General features: G+C 37.4%; 1 protein-coding gene across 24 annotated transcripts in view; it reads right to left on the reverse strand.

The window, feature by feature from the left end:
• The window catches only part of DTNA (dystrobrevin alpha), a 354661-nt gene that overhangs the window by 63726 nt on the left and 273358 nt on the right, over positions 1-17577 (reverse strand). For 22 of the 24 annotated variants that reach the window (XM_075993544.1, XM_075993537.1, XM_075993543.1 and 19 more), the window contains 4 exons: positions 14377-14531; positions 10123-10228; positions 7834-8000; positions 5377-5501 (listed from right to left, as the gene is read on the reverse strand). In XM_075993544.1, coding sequence (XP_075849659.1) covers positions 5377-5501; positions 7834-8000; positions 10123-10228; positions 14377-14531 — 553 coding nt within the window. Of the gene's footprint in view, positions 1-5376; positions 5502-7517; positions 8001-10122; positions 10229-14376; positions 14532-17577 lie in introns of those variants that run through there. The other 2 variants (XM_075993555.1, XM_075993556.1) reach the window with 1 other exon arrangement.

Below are 17577 nucleotides of genomic sequence, written 5' to 3' on the forward strand. Positions count from 1 at the left end.
TCAGAAGACAGAAGATGAGGCAGGGCATTATTCCGAGCAGAGGAAATGTTAGTTTCACTATAATACTATATTGGAATTTGATAGTATAGAATCTTTTGGAGATGAGATTAATGACATTAATTATAGTAGCCTATACAATCAATTTGTGTTGGCTTAAGAGCCAAATCTGTAAATGGTTTTATTTTTACCTTAGGGAACCAAAGTCTGTTGGATTCTACAATGAAGAAATTCTGGGAAAAAAGGTAGACTTGTTTATCCCAATGTACTTATTTGGAGTGGACATTTTGCCATGTAGGTTTTAAAATGTCAGCACTGTATGCAAAAATTCATTGAAACTTTTTCCTTGGTAGCTGGTGCCACATACACTATGTTCTGAGATTTTGTAACACATTACTTGTTGGATGAGATCAAAATAGCAGGTTCATGATTTCATCTACTCTAGACATAACTCAATATCTGCAAATAATCTTAGTGTTTTGCATTACTTATCTAAGACGTATCTTGATACAAGTGAGCAACACAAGACTAGTTTAAAACTAATTCTGCCTTAAGCTGAACACCTTCACTTTATAAGAAGGATACTAATTTTATATATGTCTTCTGTGAATTATGAAAGTTTGGTACATCGGTTTTTAAAAAAGAGAACAGAATAAAATACCTTCATTGTAGTTTTGAAAAAAAGTTGAAAAAATAAACTTGACCCCACATTTCTGATTTTCTTTTCTTTTTATTTTTAACTTTCTAAACTTACTATATCTCTAGTAAATGAGAAAACAAGTGGACTTGGAATACTTTTTAACTAACTCAGTAAATTTACTCTATTGAACCTGGTCCCTACAAAGCTGAAATTGTGGTTTCTTAGCAATTGCTTCATGTTTAGGGTTCACCATTGAAATGTTGAACTTGGGACACTAGAATGGCTAATCTTGGCCCAAGATAATGGCTTTCAGAGAGGCTGAAGTTCCTATTTCCTCCATAATCAAATGGTAAGTTACTTTATCTAAAAAATAGGTCACATGGGAATTTTAAACATATTTACTTTTATGAAAAAGAAACAGCTTCACAAGCTGGATTAAGTTACAAGGGCCTAGTGCAAAGTTATCTTTCTGAACAAGGACTTCACAGAGGACATTTTTAATAAAATTGGTAACCTTCTTGTAATGCAAAAGTGTTTAGCACAGGTAGAATTAGTTTTAAACAAGCCTCATGTGACTTACTTGTTTTGTGTCTCATAATCACTTATAATTATTAGTCTTTATAACCACATCGGGGACTACTGAACTACTTACCAAGTATCACTTTTGGCAGCAAAAAAAAAAAAAAAAAATTGAATAGAATAGAGAATGTTAATCATGGTAACATTTACAAGCAATACAATAGCTAAGAGCAAATGCCAAAATACCAAAATGTCACCACCTGTTCATTTCTATTTAAAGACTAATTCATGACTGGCAGTGCCGCTGTACTGCATGGGTATAAAAAATCCCCTGGCTATAGTAAAAGAACCGCATTTTCTGTGTGTCACCTGCTTCATTTCCACATGCAAATGTGAGTGTGTGTGAGAAATAGTAGTACCACAACCTGTTTATGGCTTATGGTAATAGGTTATGTGCTATGGAATGTCATACATTTTTGTCCACTTTATTAAAATTAAATCTATAAACACTTGGAAGAAGTATGAATATTCATTGATTCCACATACATGTTCATTATAGCAGATTAATATTATATTAATTAATAATTATTAATTAATATTAATAATTATATTAATTAGATTAATATTATATTAATATTATAGCAGATTAGTATTCTTTATAAAGATTAAAGTAACTATTCAGCTCTAAGAAACAACGGTGATATAGCACATCTTATATTTTCCTGGTTAGAGCTGGAACCCATACTACTAAGTGAAGTATCCCAAGAATGGAAAAACAAGCACCAGATATATTCTCCAGCAAACTGGTATTAACTGAGTAGCACCTAAGTGGACACATAGGTACTACAGTAATAGGGTATTGGGCAGGTGGGAGGGGGGAGGGGGGCGGGTATATACATACATAATGAGTGAGATGTGCACCATCTGGGGGATGGTCATGATGGAGACTCAGACTTTTGGGGGGAGGGGGGAAATGGGCATTTATTGAAACCTTAAAATCTGTACCCCCATAATATGCCAAAATAAAAAAAAAATTAAAAAAAAAAGATTAAAGTATAATGCCATTTATTTTGTCACTTAAATGGTCTTTTTGTGTCTATGATAATGTAGAATAGCTGAATCAACAGCATTTTCTTTTTTTTTTTTTTTTTCGTAGAGACAAGGTCTAGGCTAGAGTCTAGTGAGATAGTCACAGCTCCCTGCAGCCTTGATCTCCTGGGCTCAAGCTATCCTTGTGCCTCAGCCTCCCCAGTAGCTGGATCTATAGCCACAAAACACCACAACTGGCTAAGTGTTAAATTTATTTGTGGAGATGGGGTCTCACCATGTTGCTCAGGCTGGTCTCAGCCTCCTGGCCTCATTAATCTCCCCCCACCCCAAAGTGCTGGGATTACGGGTGTGAGCCACTGTTCCTAGGCACATATTTTAAAATTAGAAGTCTTAGAATATCCTCATCAAAAAACCCCCAGAATCTGTATGGATATCTGTTCATGGTAACAGCTTTTGGATAAAGAAACAAATATGAAAAAAATGTCTACGGCTAAGAATAGAAAAAAATATTCTGTTCTAATATAGACTGGACATTGTATGTCCAGAATTTCTTGTATGTTATTCCAACAACTAAATATCTTGCACAGTTTTCATTTTTAAATTGAAACTTTCACCCTGAAAAAATATATTATTAGTGAGTACAGACCAGTATTTTGATTCAAGGACTCTTTTGAAGATCTGGTTAAGTACATGGACGTTTTCTCAGAAAAAGGAACATTTTGTATAGAATCTTAAGGGAATCTTGAAAATTTTCCATAGAAATTAAATTAACAATCTATTATTTATATATTGCCCCCAGTTAATTCAATGAATAACAGCTCAGATCACACTCTTCCTAGAATTTTAAAATTTTTAAACAATTATTTATTTATTAATTACAGATGGGGTCTCGCTATGTTGCCCAAGCTGGACTTGAACTCCTGGGCTCAAGTGATCCTCCCACCTCAGCCACCAAATGGTTGGGACTACAGTCATGTGCTATTGTTCCTGGCTCTGTAAGTTAAAATTTAAAAGTTATTACTCATTAGCCGATTAAATAATTCATGCACACACATACATCCTGAGCACTGACTAGGTACAAGGACCTGGGCTAGGTAATACTCCAATGGGATTCACTGTGAAATTAACTTGTATTTCACAGTGCCTCCTTTTTAATCCTTTCTAGAAGCAGGAGCAAAATCCTCATTCCACTCTACTGCAAAGCTCTTGGACCTAGGCGTTCACATCCACACGCTCTATCTTTATCCTGCCCAGCAGCTCGGATTAAAGGCTGCTCTCTTGGGGTGAATCTCCTAGCAGGGCTGGTAGAAAGTGCTTCCTGGCTGAGCTCAGAAAGCACAGGTTTCCTCTCATTTCATTGTGTTCATTCATTAGCACCGTAGTGACTGTCGCTATCTGGCTATAGAAGGAAAGTCGAGACCTAAGTAAGAACAGCTCCTATGAGGTAGATTCTGCAAGTGGTTGGCCCTTTGGGACTCTGCCCAGATTTATTTACCCCTGGCTTATTTTAAGGCTTAAATTTAGGAGCATAATTTCCAAAAATAAGTGAACCACAGTCTACAGAATTTGTTTACTTTAGTTTCTGGAGGCTTAGCCCATGCCAACATGTAAGTTGAGAAACAGGAGTCTCCAGTCTGCGGATATTGTTGAGGTCGGTGATCCCTCAGAGCACACTCAGGAGCAAGCAAAACAAAGCCCCGTAGTATTCACACAAAGCTCAGAGGCAGGACACAGCAGAAATCATTTGATGGCATTTGCGTAGGTCCATCAGAGGACAGAGTTGCTGCTTTCACAAGGGTCTCACATCCACCACAGTGCCTCTTACGGATCATTTCCTGAACTTCCTGAAGAATGAACTTTGCATTGGTGAGTTTCTATTATGTGTAGGTCTGATCAGTTCACCTCTTTAAGTTCATGTGCAAACATAGGCCCGACGGTGCTACAGGTCTCACTGAACTGCCTTTCGCTGCACTGACACTGAAAGGCAGTTCACAAGGAGGCAACTGTGACTACATAATTCTTGCTTGTGCACAGAAGCGGGTAATGAGCTTCTTTCTTCTCTGAGCCCAAGGTAACACCAAGGAAGAAACAGTTTCTTCTAGCTAAGCCCCCCTTATCTTGGTCACCCAGGCCTGAGAGAGGCTCCAAGGCATAAAACTTCTGGGAAGAGCAGAGATAGGTGGTGGCCCGATTCACTGGCTCAATACCCTCTGCCACCAAACTCACACATACTTTGGACAAAATATTCTTTTGGATGTTCTGATGAATTTTTCTACTAATTGTACACCCACCCCCCCAATCCTCCCCACCCAACCTTCCCCTGCCATGATTCTCCTAAAGTTATACAGGTAGCTTGGGATAAGAAACCAAAGCAATTTCTAGGTTTTTTGGCATCTTTAACCACTTCGGGACCACGCTCACCAGCCGCGAAACCTTGCCCACAGCCAGCACTCATAGTCCGCACGATAGCTCGTGCTGTGCATTGATGACGAATCTGTTTTGCTCTTGTGTGATTGGAAAGCTTCAAAGCACTGTAAGCTTGTTTTACTTTATAGGCAGCCTTACTTGTAATGGAAATCAGAATAGGTAACATATACATATATGTTTCCATTACGTTATTTTTAAATGTTCACAATTTTATTTTGCTAAATGAAAAATTAGAAAAGTCATATCACTCCTGTTGGCTAAAGTCACTGTGTGCGTTCATCTGTGGCTATCAACTATAGTCAACACTGGTCCCGAGGTGGTTAGGCTGACTGGGACTGTTCAGAAGTGAAACACAGGGACTCAAAGCACATATGATGTTAAGGTGTAATATGCTTGAAAATTTTTTTTCTTTTTCTTTTTTATCACAGTAATTTCATTGATTGTTAACTTCCAATGTGTGGACACCGCTAACATCTGTATTTTATAAATAAGCTTTTTGAATATTTTCCATCTCTAGGTGAAGAACGCTAGTGTTGCATGCTTTACTTCTATAGTGGGATGAAGTACTATAGACCTCAGCAAGAAAACATTACAATGGTATTACTTTGACTCTTTTTTTTTTTCAAAAAAATTAAATTTTAAGACTTGGTCCCTGGCAGCTGACATGAAATTGCCTTTGTGTGACTCCAGACCCTTGTCAGTGAAGGAAGATGTCTCTTCATTTGGAGGGCAGGGATACTCACACAATGTGAGCCAAGTTGAGTGGCTTCTCAGGCTGATCGGGGAACATGGGGTGCAAAGGTTCACGGCTGGAAGCACAGCTCAGGGACTTGCTTAATGCGTTAGTTAGCTTCTTAGCAGGTGATTTCTGGAAAGAAGAAGAAAGGTAGAAGTGATTGATAATGACTAACACTGATGCAATATTGTACCAAGTGATTTGCTTTTGATAACAGTCATTCATTCATTCATTCATTCATTCATTCAAGAAGTCCTTTTTGAAGGCCTACTCTAAGTCTGGAAGTTTGCTCCATGCTGGGACTAGAGTGGTGGAACAAGTTACCTCCTGCTGTTTAGCATCAGCAGATATTGCAGTAAATGGTAGCAGTCATTGTTCATGGGACACCTGAGCTGGGACTTCATGGGTTAGTGGGAGTCTTTCTGACTAAATCTCAGGGGACTGGGGAAGTCATTCAAGCTGGAGGAAGCAGACAGCCCTTTGGGAGAGGAAAGAGGGGGATGGAGGGTCACAGTTCTTATTATGGAAAGTCAAGGACTGTGTCATTATCCCAAGGGCAGATGCAGAAGAGGAAGAGTTTAAATCACAGGGTGACAGCATCAGACCCGATTCCAGAAGGATTGCTCCCACTGAAGAACATAAAATGGTCTGTGAAGGGGATAGGAATGGAAGAAAGAAGAGGAGTGGAAGGTTTTTGCAGGAATCCAGGTGCAAGATGTTTCAGGTATGGTGGAACTTCAATCTGAGTCTTTAGAATTTGAAGTTCATGTTCTTTCCAGAGCATCATGCTACCTTTTTCCTTTAGACTGGTGTAATGTTCATCTCAACATTACACAATCAGAATTATAAAATATAGTCTACCACACATAATAAATCTTAACCAAAATTTTCCTTTCCATAAGAAGCTGTTTATAATTTTGTCGCTTTCTTTTACACCTAGAGTCCATAATTGGTAATACAACGAAGCGATTTTTGTCCTCATTATTTCAAAGCGAAGTCATAAGAGTGTAGTTCAAGGAGTACCTCTTTGGCTTTTGTTAGGGGGTGTAATTCTCAGAACACTTAAACAGCAGCAGCAGCAACAGCTCTTCACCCCATAAACCACAGGCCCCTTTGTCCTCTTGTAAAGACAGCACCCTGCCATAAAATTTTAGAGTCTACCACCCCCAAGAAAGGGGCTCCTTATGTGGCTTTAGCATTTACGTAAAACAAAAACTAAAAATGATTAGTCTTGAAACGTCAACCCTTCAGGATCTGTGACAGAAGTCTGAAAACTGGTAATATGTTGACAATAAGAAAATAGGAAGTGTTAGCGCCTAGCTTCTATACTAAATAGTAGTTCATGATCCACGTTAGTCTACCTATCTTCAGCATACAACATAACCAACAGTGAGGGGTGGCATTTGAACTGGCATGAAGTTCTCGGTATACTCTGCCTTAGTGAGGAACTGTAACTTGAATTCAGAATATGACAGGTGATGAACTACTAGTATATTTACACTGAATATCAGTTCCCAATAATAAGTTCTGAAGACCTTTTTAAAACAAGAACAATAAATTACTCCTTAAGTAAATACTACATGTTGAATCAAAATGCATTAAAATGTAGAAACACTCAAAAAGTTTGCATTTTCTTGTGATAGAACTATTCCAAGCGGGGCCAGCAGGGCTAATGTTATATCCCACAGAAACCAATCTATACCTAGAGCAATCCTTGAAGAAATGCACAAAAGCAGCATTGCTGGAACTGTTCTTTGAGTTTAACTAGGACAGATGTCAGCAAACTGTAAACCATTTGAACAGCAAGCACACTGAGAGAGTCAATTTCATCCAATAGACCCAGTGCCACATGCTTCCAAGAAACCTATCACACAGACACTCACATGTCACCTTTACCAAGTTGGTCACTCACACCACTATTCCTAAAAAGATGATTTGCTAATATAACCACAATCTCTCCTCCCCCCACCCAACTTCCTGCAAAAAAGTAAAATGCAACAGTATCATGAAGTCCACACTCTCACACACTTCTTTCCTTAATACTCCTGTTATGCACTTACAACGACTATGCAAATAACAATAACTTTTAAGCAATTTCCACACATACACACAAAAACAAAACGAAACTTATAAAAAACCTTAACTTACTGTGAACTATAAGAATATGTTCCAGAAGGTGTTTGCCGTTTAGTTGTTATTTAAATCAGTACTGAATTATCTGTATTCCAAGAAGTAACACAGTTTGAGTCTTCCTGTATTTTAAGTTTCAGGAAGCTACACAGGGTTCAGTTAGAATAAGCAAGAGATCCCAGTGAGGCTGGGATGGCAGGAAGGGGGACTGAATGTTGGAATGTGGGTAAAAGGTAAGTTTGTCTCTTAATTTTGTCACCGTCCTTGATATTCCCTTTCATTCTGAGTGACACCCGCACATCCAACTGTATGTATTGCCTGGGTCTCGGCTTACCCATGACGTGTACTCTTTCATTTGGTGCTGGTTGCTATGGGAACCACCGGCATGTCCCCTCCAGAAGCAGTCCTGACAGAGCTGGTAATTGTGACACTGTTGGCATCGGTAGCGAAACCCCATCATACTCTCGCTGTGGCAGTAGGAACACTCAACCGGATGGAAGACTAAGGGGGGAAATAAATGATGAAAAGGAAACAAATGTATGAACTGGAATAAAGAAAAATACAGCTTAACAGGAACGGCATTTTTCTGCTGTGTGCCACAATTTCAGTTCACAGTGGATTTTGGCTCAGAGAGGCATTTAGTTCACTCCTGAAATCTTACTACCCTTTTCAAACATGGCTGTGGGGGGTGGTGGAAGAAATGAAATAGGAGGGAGAAGAAGTGTCCTTTTAACAACACAAATCACTAATGCTGTTTGCTCTTTCTACTCCCATCGTCTCTTACACTACAAGAATTTAAATAACCCAAAATGACTTGCTTTTACCCCAAACTGCTCCGTGTCTCTAGGAGACCAGCACAGCTCACTGAAGACTCAGAAGAACAAGGAATGAATACAGCTGACTGTCCAGTGGGTCGAGAACAAATATTAGAGAAACAGAGGACAAGAGGAGGAAAAAAGAAAGGAAAATGGTAGGAGAGTGGAAAAACTGGATGAGAGAATTGAGTTACTTTTTAAAAACTGGAGTGGCGAACAGGTTTATTTAATAAGTGGCATGGCCTTCATCTAACAGTTTTTTTTTCTTTCCTGAGACAGGTGAATAGGGCTTCAAAAGATGAGTAAATTATCTGAAAACAATTCTAATTCAGATAGTTCAAGAGACAATTGACTTTTTTTTTTTTTTGGCAGGATTTGAATTATAAAACAAGCAAGGTAAAATATTTGAGATTGGAAGCTAATAAGTATCAAATTCAAGTACTTGTCTACATGTTATGAGCTAAAGATACTAAAATAACAATAATGATTCTTGCCTTTGGTAAAGTTATTCTCTGGCTAACCAGTCAAAAAAAAAAAAGAATGCAAATAAGAATAAATGAAAGTAAAAAGCAAAGTGTAAACACAAAGATATAACCAGTTCTGGGTGTATTTTCTCCTGAACGAGCATGATAATCTCCCTTTTCTGGCTCTTGGGAAAGACGAGGATGGGACTTAAATCTAGGGACTTAGGCTCTGGGACAGTGCCTAAGAAACCCATCTCCTGTGACAGGAAATACTGAGAGAGAGGGAATGAAATTACAGCTTTATGATTGGAAAATGACTAGTTCTAGAACAGTAAACAGTAATATGAAGAACTCATCTTGCATAATAATATGGACCTTGACTGCTCCTTGCTTCTGCATATGGATAAGAAGCATAAAAAAACTATGATTGTTAGTGATTGCAAAGAAACTAAGTTCATTCTTTAAATTTTCTCCATAAGCAAAACAAAATAAATTCATAACTTTTAACCAAGATAAGTAAGTGCAGAGGCTAAAAATTCTGAATAAGAATTTAAAATTAAGCTAATGTTAGCCCCATTGTATATTAAATAAATATACAGAAGTTAAGATTCTAGTAAGAGACATAGGATAAATTATTTTCTATTCAAGTCTGGAGAAATTTCAGAGTTACATTAAACAATAAATAGAAAAACCTAAAGATTAGATGGAGGCACTGAGCTGTTCCACATTTACATTTCTTTAAATCTTGTTCTGAACTATATTTCATATTTAAGTTTGGATATGCCAAAAGTGGCTACTTTTATCCTAGAAATACCTGCTTTTCTTTTTTTTTTTAAAGCATGCTATAAAAGTTATGTTTACTCTTATCTATAATATAAGTACAACTATTGAAAGATTATAATTTGGAGCGCATGACAAAAGATTAGCAGGGTGCTTATCTAAATTTTTTGCCACATCTCCCCCACCTATTCCTGGCTGAGTGCTTGGGAAGAAATAGTACCACATATACCAATATTGCAGATTCAGATAAAAACAAATACAAGAAAATATCACATGCCTTACTGAGGTTCTTCTTCTGGGGTATCAAGTCTTTAAGTCACACTTGACTTATAATTGAGAGGAACACGATGAGATGTCATAGGTTTTTAGAACTGACAGTGCTCATTTTGCAGTGGTCCCGTAAGGTCTTACTGATCAGGAAGATGGGTTAGTTCTATTCTAAATAAAACTAAGAACCACTAAATAGACTTCCCTAAAACAATAATCTGGGCTTAATACCTGTAGACCTGATGGCCTGATTGAAATCATTTTAAAAACTGCCTTTACTCAGTAGTAACGACTCACCGTTTTCTACATTTGCCAGTCGATGCAAGAGAGGCAACCAGACCAGGCACTGCGGGGGAGGGTCCGACATGAGCGTGTCCAAGAAACCATTTAACGTGACTTTTTTCTGCATCAAACAAAACAAAACAAAAAACGCACAAAAATTTTGAACAGAGAATAATCTTAATTTACCTGCTATGTAATTTACCTGCTATGTAGACTGAAGAAACAAGGCTCTCAATTAACCTCTAATACCTAAAGAAACAGAATTTGTCAAATGTGTTATTAAACTCGTTCAGAATTGATTTCTTTTTATACTTGAGCATACATAAGACTGAACTGTCCCCACTGAGGCCGAGTCAACAGCATCACCAGGAGAAAAACAGTTCTGAGAGCATCACTTTTATAGAAGAGGGACAGTATATTATAAAAATGATGAGGAAAAATGAAGAATTGAAATTCTTCATGGAATTTTACTCAATGATTCATCAGAGCTTACTCTACTGTAATTCCCCTATCAGTTGGTCTTCTGAGTTTGTAGAACGATTTCCTTTTCAAGTTTCCTCAACTTCCTTAAGTACTAAATATTTAGTGGTTAATGTGAGTGGTTCTGTCATAAAAGATTAGGAGGAAATTCTGTCAGAGAACAATCTAAGTTTTTAAAAAATTCTCTTCTTTCCATTCTTTATACATTTTTCCTCTCAATTCCATCTGTCTCATTATCCTGGTCCTTTTGATGTAGAGAAAGAATGATTATATATATATATATATATATATAATCTATAAGTATAAGTTTCTTTCAAAATGACAAAAATAACACTATATTAAAATATGTACTATAATAGTATGAATAACAAAATTACATATTTATACACAAAAATCACTATTTCATTTGAAATTTTGAATTAGAATATCAAAGTGGATGCGACAGTTTTATATTTTTCAATAAGAAATCAGTCCTAAAGAGGTATGGTATCTTTTTAAGGCCTACACTCTACACTAATCCTTGTAATTCACTGATCAACTATTTGGTACCCCTTAATTAAATTAATCTTTTATTATCAACAGATATTTACAATTTTCATCTTTTCTCGTAATACTAAATAGCAAGCTTTCTATAGGGTTGATTTTAACGTTATTATTAAAATATATATTATAGAAAGTATAAGTAATGAGATATTTTTTAAAAAGCTACCATAATTTATATATCTAAGAGAATATTGTTTTTCAAAACAATCTCTTGGGATGGCTTGGACTCTTTCCAATGAAGCATTTCAAATAGTTTTGGAATTTCACCATTCAAAGTGCTGTTACAGCCAGTTTATGAAGTACATACACAAACTGGTCTTGTTATTTTTATTTGTGTTACCTCTTTATGGACTTCAAATGATTTTATCCATTTTGACCATTTGCCATGCTGGCTAAACGTCACTCCTAAGTGACATTTAGCCACTCCTAAGTTTCCAAAAATGTTATGATGACTTCAACTTGTATAAATTTCCAATCATTAAGGATATATAAAAATTATACAACAGAACAATCTATAGAATAGTTCAAAAGGAATTTTGAGCATGTCAATATAATATATAGCTGTTTTTTTTAATATATCGGTTCTTTTAAGTTAAAAACAAACCCAGGCCTATTATTTACCTAATTTTGAATGAGACATATTCTGAGGCATTAGTACATTTATACCAAAGATTCTGTAATACACCACCTAAAATTTAAAAATTCATAAATAAATAAAATTGTTCTTGTTTCTCTGATTGAGTAAAGTAATAGAACATGTGGCTACATTTCCTTGGGTCAGACCATCTTCATATTTGTAGAAATGAACTAATAATGCACAAAATAAAAGCAAAACAACAACAAGAAGAAAAACATAAGAGTAACATTAACAGATTGGAATTAGAGTTAGAAGATCAAAGTTAAAAACTCAGCCTCCTGTGCACACTAGCTTTGAACTTTATATTATTAAAAAAGAATATTCTCCTTGTTAGCTCACAGGGCTGTTGCAAGGCATGAATCAGACAATTCAACATATGGACCATACAGCACTGTAAAAATATAAGAAGCCATACACTTAGAATGTCATGAGAAAATCTAGAAAGCAGTAAAACTGAAAAAATTATAGGTTAATAGATCTGTGTTTTGAAATAATTGACACTGCTTTAAAAAATAGTTTCAGTAAAAAGAAAAGACTTACTAATTTTTAAATCAGTTCAGTATAGTGAACATTCGTTGTGTGCCTTTTACATTTTAAAGATACAAAGATGGTTAAGATAGGGGCTTAAAGTCTTTTGTGAAAGCTTTTTGGAGAAAGTGACATTTGGGCAAGAAAAAGGAGTTGGTGGTAAGAATGGAAAGGACTCCTGAGACAGAGAGAACATGTGCAAAAGCACAGACTCAAGAAACAGCGGGCAGCGTGAGGGACAGGAGATAGAGGGCCTGTGGGAGCTGGAGGGCAAGCTCAAGAGAGTGAGCTTTCTCCTGCAGGCAATGACATCTGCTAAGTGGGAGAGCGGCAGGTTGGTATGGTCACAGGTGGGAATTAGGATGGATTCAGGGAGAGGAAGCCTCCTTCATTTTCTTTTCTTGCATTTTCATCCTGTTGTACATTGTACATATGCATTTTGCATTTTGAGGACCTCTTAAAATGTCTTTTTATTTTTTTCCTCTTTTTTTTTTTAGAGACAGGGTCTTGCTTTGCCACCTATGGTGGACTGCTGCAGTGGTATGATCAGAGCTCACCCTAACCTCCAACTCCTGGGCTCAAGCCTCAAGCAATCCTCCCGTCTTAGCCTCCCAAGTAGCTGGGACTATAGGCACACACTACCATGCCTGGCTATTTTTTAAAATTTTTTAGAGTTAGGGCCTTGCTACATTGTCCAGGCTGGTCTCTAACTCCTGTCCTCAAGTGATCTTCCTGGCTTAGTAGGCCACTGTGCCTGGCAAAATGTCTTTTTATTAAATATAATGAGTTTCTGAATGAGTTTGGAATGTAATGGGACATACAATAAACAAACAAACGTACAAACAAATAAATGCATAGTGGGGAGAGCCATCTATTGCCTACAATGGTCCAGGAAGTATATGAGGAAGAGGAAAGGTGACCTGAAAAATATTTATAAAGTGAAAGCAGTAGGATCTGATGACTAATGAGAAATTGTGGGTGAAGAAGGAATCTAGAAGGAGGCTTAGGTGAGTGGTTCCATTCTGATGTCACCAACTCCAGAAGGAAACAGGCAGAGAAGCATGTTTTAGTTGGAGCAGAGATAAGGAAGAATGCACAGGGGCACCTGAACCTGGCCATGGGAAAGTGGAGAGAGTCAGAAAGCTTTCCTGGGTGGGATGACAGGGGAGCAGAGTTAGCATTAGTGTAGTAGCCATCGCTTCCTTACTAACTCTATGGATACATTTATGAGTGCACAAAAATTCATCACCCATAGGGCAACCTGATGCAGTTTTGATCTACCAGATCACCAACTAAACAGACTTAGAAAGTTTACTAGCTGGATAGTTAAAGCAGTTTTTCAGGGGCTGTTATACACTGATTTCTTCTCTAAGGTATCCTTTTAGAGACATACCTGGTCACTTTGGATTTTTAAAAAATTGTAAACAAAGCTCCAATTTATGGATTTATAAACTACCACTGCACTATATAGGAGAATAGGCATGCAGTTGTTCTACACTACTAAAGCCTTACAAACATGGAAAGCCCCCCAGAACTTTGCAGCTTCCTTGGGCTAATGGGCCATATCCGGTTAAAACACACCATTCTAGACCCCAAATGGATCATGTCGTGGAAGAGTGAGGCAGCTGTGTGTGCCATATTGTGGGCCTCCCAGAGTGCCATGTGGCATGTGCTGGGATTTCTTTTTGATTTCCTTTGCTAAACATTGGTAAAGTTAGCTGCTGGGTGACACATGTGTTTCATGTGAGGCTAACTGAGACAATTCAGCCCTTTTGATAGTGCAATGCCATTAATAATAATGATACTGAGGGTGTGGAGTTGTTGTAAGCATTAACTTTGACAATGAAAGTAAAGAATTTAGCACGGTGCCTGCCTCATGGTTAGTGAACACCACATTATTATTATCACCCAGGTGTGTTCAATTTAGTCATTGGCTCCTAGGTCATTTGTCAGAGGCTGGAAGACACCTGGCAGGTTGTTATCAAGTAGAATTTGCCTGTGTATCTGTGACTTGAAATGACATCTACAAGAGTAGCAACCACTGTTTGAGAGATATTTCCTTAAACAAATTTTTCCCCTACCTGCTGGGAGAAACAGGATCTAGCTGACTGTTCTGTGTAACCAAATGAAGGACCTTCGAAAACCGCCGTGGGTAGTTTGAGAACTTCCCGAAGGAATTGGTCGTACCGTCCATAAACCATCACCCCACTGGAGTCAGAAATCATTGAGAAAATATCTAATGGAAGGAAAAGAAAAGATATTTATTCATCACATGAACATTTTCCACTGTTTCTGTTCAACATATCTGCTGAAAAAGACAAAAAATGTGGCAGAATATACTATTTTTATGAAAGAATAATATAAAAGCTAATTTTTAAGCCAAAACATCCCCCCCCCCTCCCCGGTATGGTGTTTTCTTGAGTGTCTTTTTGTAGATGATTCAGGCACATGGAATTAAAAAGTAATTTGGGTAAAATTAGTATATTTTGATAAGACAGAGGACATCACGTTTTTGCTTTGAGGTCAATTATCAACTCATATATAACTCCAAAGGAGCCATTTTTGTACCTGTGAGAAATATGCTAACCTCATTTGAAACACAGTGAAAATTTTACTACAAAGTTGGGGTGTGTGTGTGTATCTATTTCTCTATTAATAGCTAGCAATTTACCCATATATATTATCACGAAAACTTGGATTTTGGTTTAAGATACTTGAAAAATCAAGGACACAATGGGGATAAAGGTATAATGAAAAACACTTGATTAACTTGCTACAGAAGCAGAAAACTTTCTATAAATTATAGCATTCTGGGTAGAAGGCACTTGATTTATAAGGAAGGGTCTTTTGACTGATGTAGTGAAGAGAAATCCTAGCCTCGTGGGTGATCAGTGAGGTAGAAACAGGGTCCTGGATATATCTCCGAAGAACCTGTGACTTCACTGAAGCCCTGTTCTTCAGTTACTGTCACTATGTGCACTTAATGAATATTAATGGAATAATTTCCCAAGGTACTTTGAAAATCCTCTGTGGAAATCATTACTGGAATGAAAGGGTTTGCTTTTATATAGTTTATCACCGTGATAACTAGATTGTCACTAGGCCAGCACAGCTGCTGAGACAAACTGTTGTGAGTACAACGTCCTCCTTCCATTCATTCTGGGTTTAATTTTTCAAGGTCAAAATGTAATTTGGGGACATTGTTTTTACACCAAAATCAGATGTTAAGCCTATCACAGGCTTTTATTAGATTATGTTTTGAGGCTGTGAATTGACTCTTATTTTTATTAAATACTGCAGTTATAAAGGATTTCTACTATGTTTCAAATGGTTTATTAATGATGAGGCTGTGGAAATTCTATCTGAGCAAAAATATTAATGTTCTCATCTACCTCCCCTCTACAACATTGTTTACTCGGTGAATTTTATCTCTTATGTTCCATTATTACTAGACAAAATACAAACAAACAAACAGAAGTTTCAAACAGAAAAAAATTGTTATGTAATTCCAAATACAGAAACTCAAGAATTTCAACCGAAAGGGATAAAAAGAAACCGAGGAAGAGTAAACTGATTTTCTTATCAGAGCTGCCATCTTGTTTGTTCTGGGCAGGTCACTTGGTGAAACACGCTCAGCAAAATTATCTTCTGGGCTCTGACTTTCTAGGTCAGGGCATGTTTTGGAAAGTAGCCTGGGCTTTTCAAATCTCCCACTGAAAGAATTTAGACAACCTCTCCACCTAGAGCAAAAGCCAGAAGGAGTACCAAGAGTGACCCTTCGCAAACCTGAAACTAATATTAAACTCATTTGTGTTGATGAAGATCTGTTAAGCACTAGCCAAAGTAGGGCTAGATTGCTGGGATTAAAGGAAGTGGCTGTTAGTGGCCATTCAGGTTTTTAAAGAGAAATGAAGGGACTCTAAGGAAGGTATCAAAAGGATACGTGCTTGTACCTTAGCATTGGGCCCTCTGTATACACACACACAGAAGTAATATGCCTATAATATATGTGTATATATTATTATATGTTAATATAATAGAGGGTTATTTCAAGGCTTAAATTAGTTATTAATAATAGAGTGAACCACTCAGAATAGTGCTTGGCAGGTAGAACACAGCACAGAAATGTTAGCTCTTTCTACTATTAATTTCATATTGCGTTATCCTGTCATCTACTTCATATGTTTAGGCTTTGCCTCCCCAGTGAGATTTTTCTATAAGGTTCCAGATCATATTCTAAAGCACATTTGTATTTCCTGGACTATGTAACGACAGATACTTTAGAAGCATTTACATTCATTGATTCATTCAACTAACATTAACTTAGCATGCACTAAATGTGTGAAAGTATGTGAGGCAATGAATGTACAGAAAAATCAGGATGTAGTTCTTGCCCTCTGGGAAGGCCCAGTCTATTGAGGGTAACAGAAAGGTGCTTACACGATGCATCATAGAGCGTCATATGTTTTTTTTTTTTTTTTTTATTGTGAGAAATGATTTTGCTAAAGAGCGTCATATGTTGTAACGTTTTGGTGTGAGCACTGGAACAGTAGGTGTATAGGATGCAGCAGGAGTTCAGAGAGCAGGTTCCCAGAAGGAGGAGTGGGTCAGGGAAGATTTCCTACAGAGGGGACTTCTGGGCTAGGTACAAAGGACAATCAGGGGCTAGTCAGGCACAGAGGAAGGGGTGGGTTTTAGGAAACAGGATCGGAATGTGCACAGGCAGGGAGATGAATGCAAGCACAGTGCACTTGCGGGTCTTCAAGGAGTCTACCGTAGCAGGGGTCTTGGGTGCATGGTGAGAGGTGAGGCTGAGATACAAAGAGCTTTGAAAGTTCTATTAAGGCATTTATTTATTGATTTATTCCTGTTTGCATTTCCTTTCTTTTATTGATATATAAATTTTTTCCTTTTATTTTTAGTTGACATGTACTAATTATATATATGTATGGAATGTAGAGTGATATTTCAATACATGTAGACAATGTGTAATGATCATGGCAGAGTAATTAGCATAACCATCACCTCGAACATTTACCATTTCTTTGTGTTGGGATCCTCTCTTCAGGTCTTTTTTTTTTTTTTTTTCTTGAGACAGAGTCTCGCTTTGTTGTCCAGGCTGGAGTGAGTGCCGTGGAGTCAGCCTAGCTCACAGCAACCTCAAACTCCTGGGCTCAAGCAATCCTGCTGCCTCAGCCTCCTGAGTAGCTGGGACTATAGGCATGTGCCACCATGCCCAGCTAATTTTTTATATATATTAGGTGGCCAATTAATTTCTTTCT

The sequence above is a fragment of the Microcebus murinus genome, chromosome 17 (genome assembly GCF_040939455.1).
Source record: "Microcebus murinus isolate Inina chromosome 17, M.murinus_Inina_mat1.0, whole genome shotgun sequence".
NCBI classification, from domain to species: Eukaryota; Metazoa; Chordata; class Mammalia; order Primates; family Cheirogaleidae; genus Microcebus; species Microcebus murinus.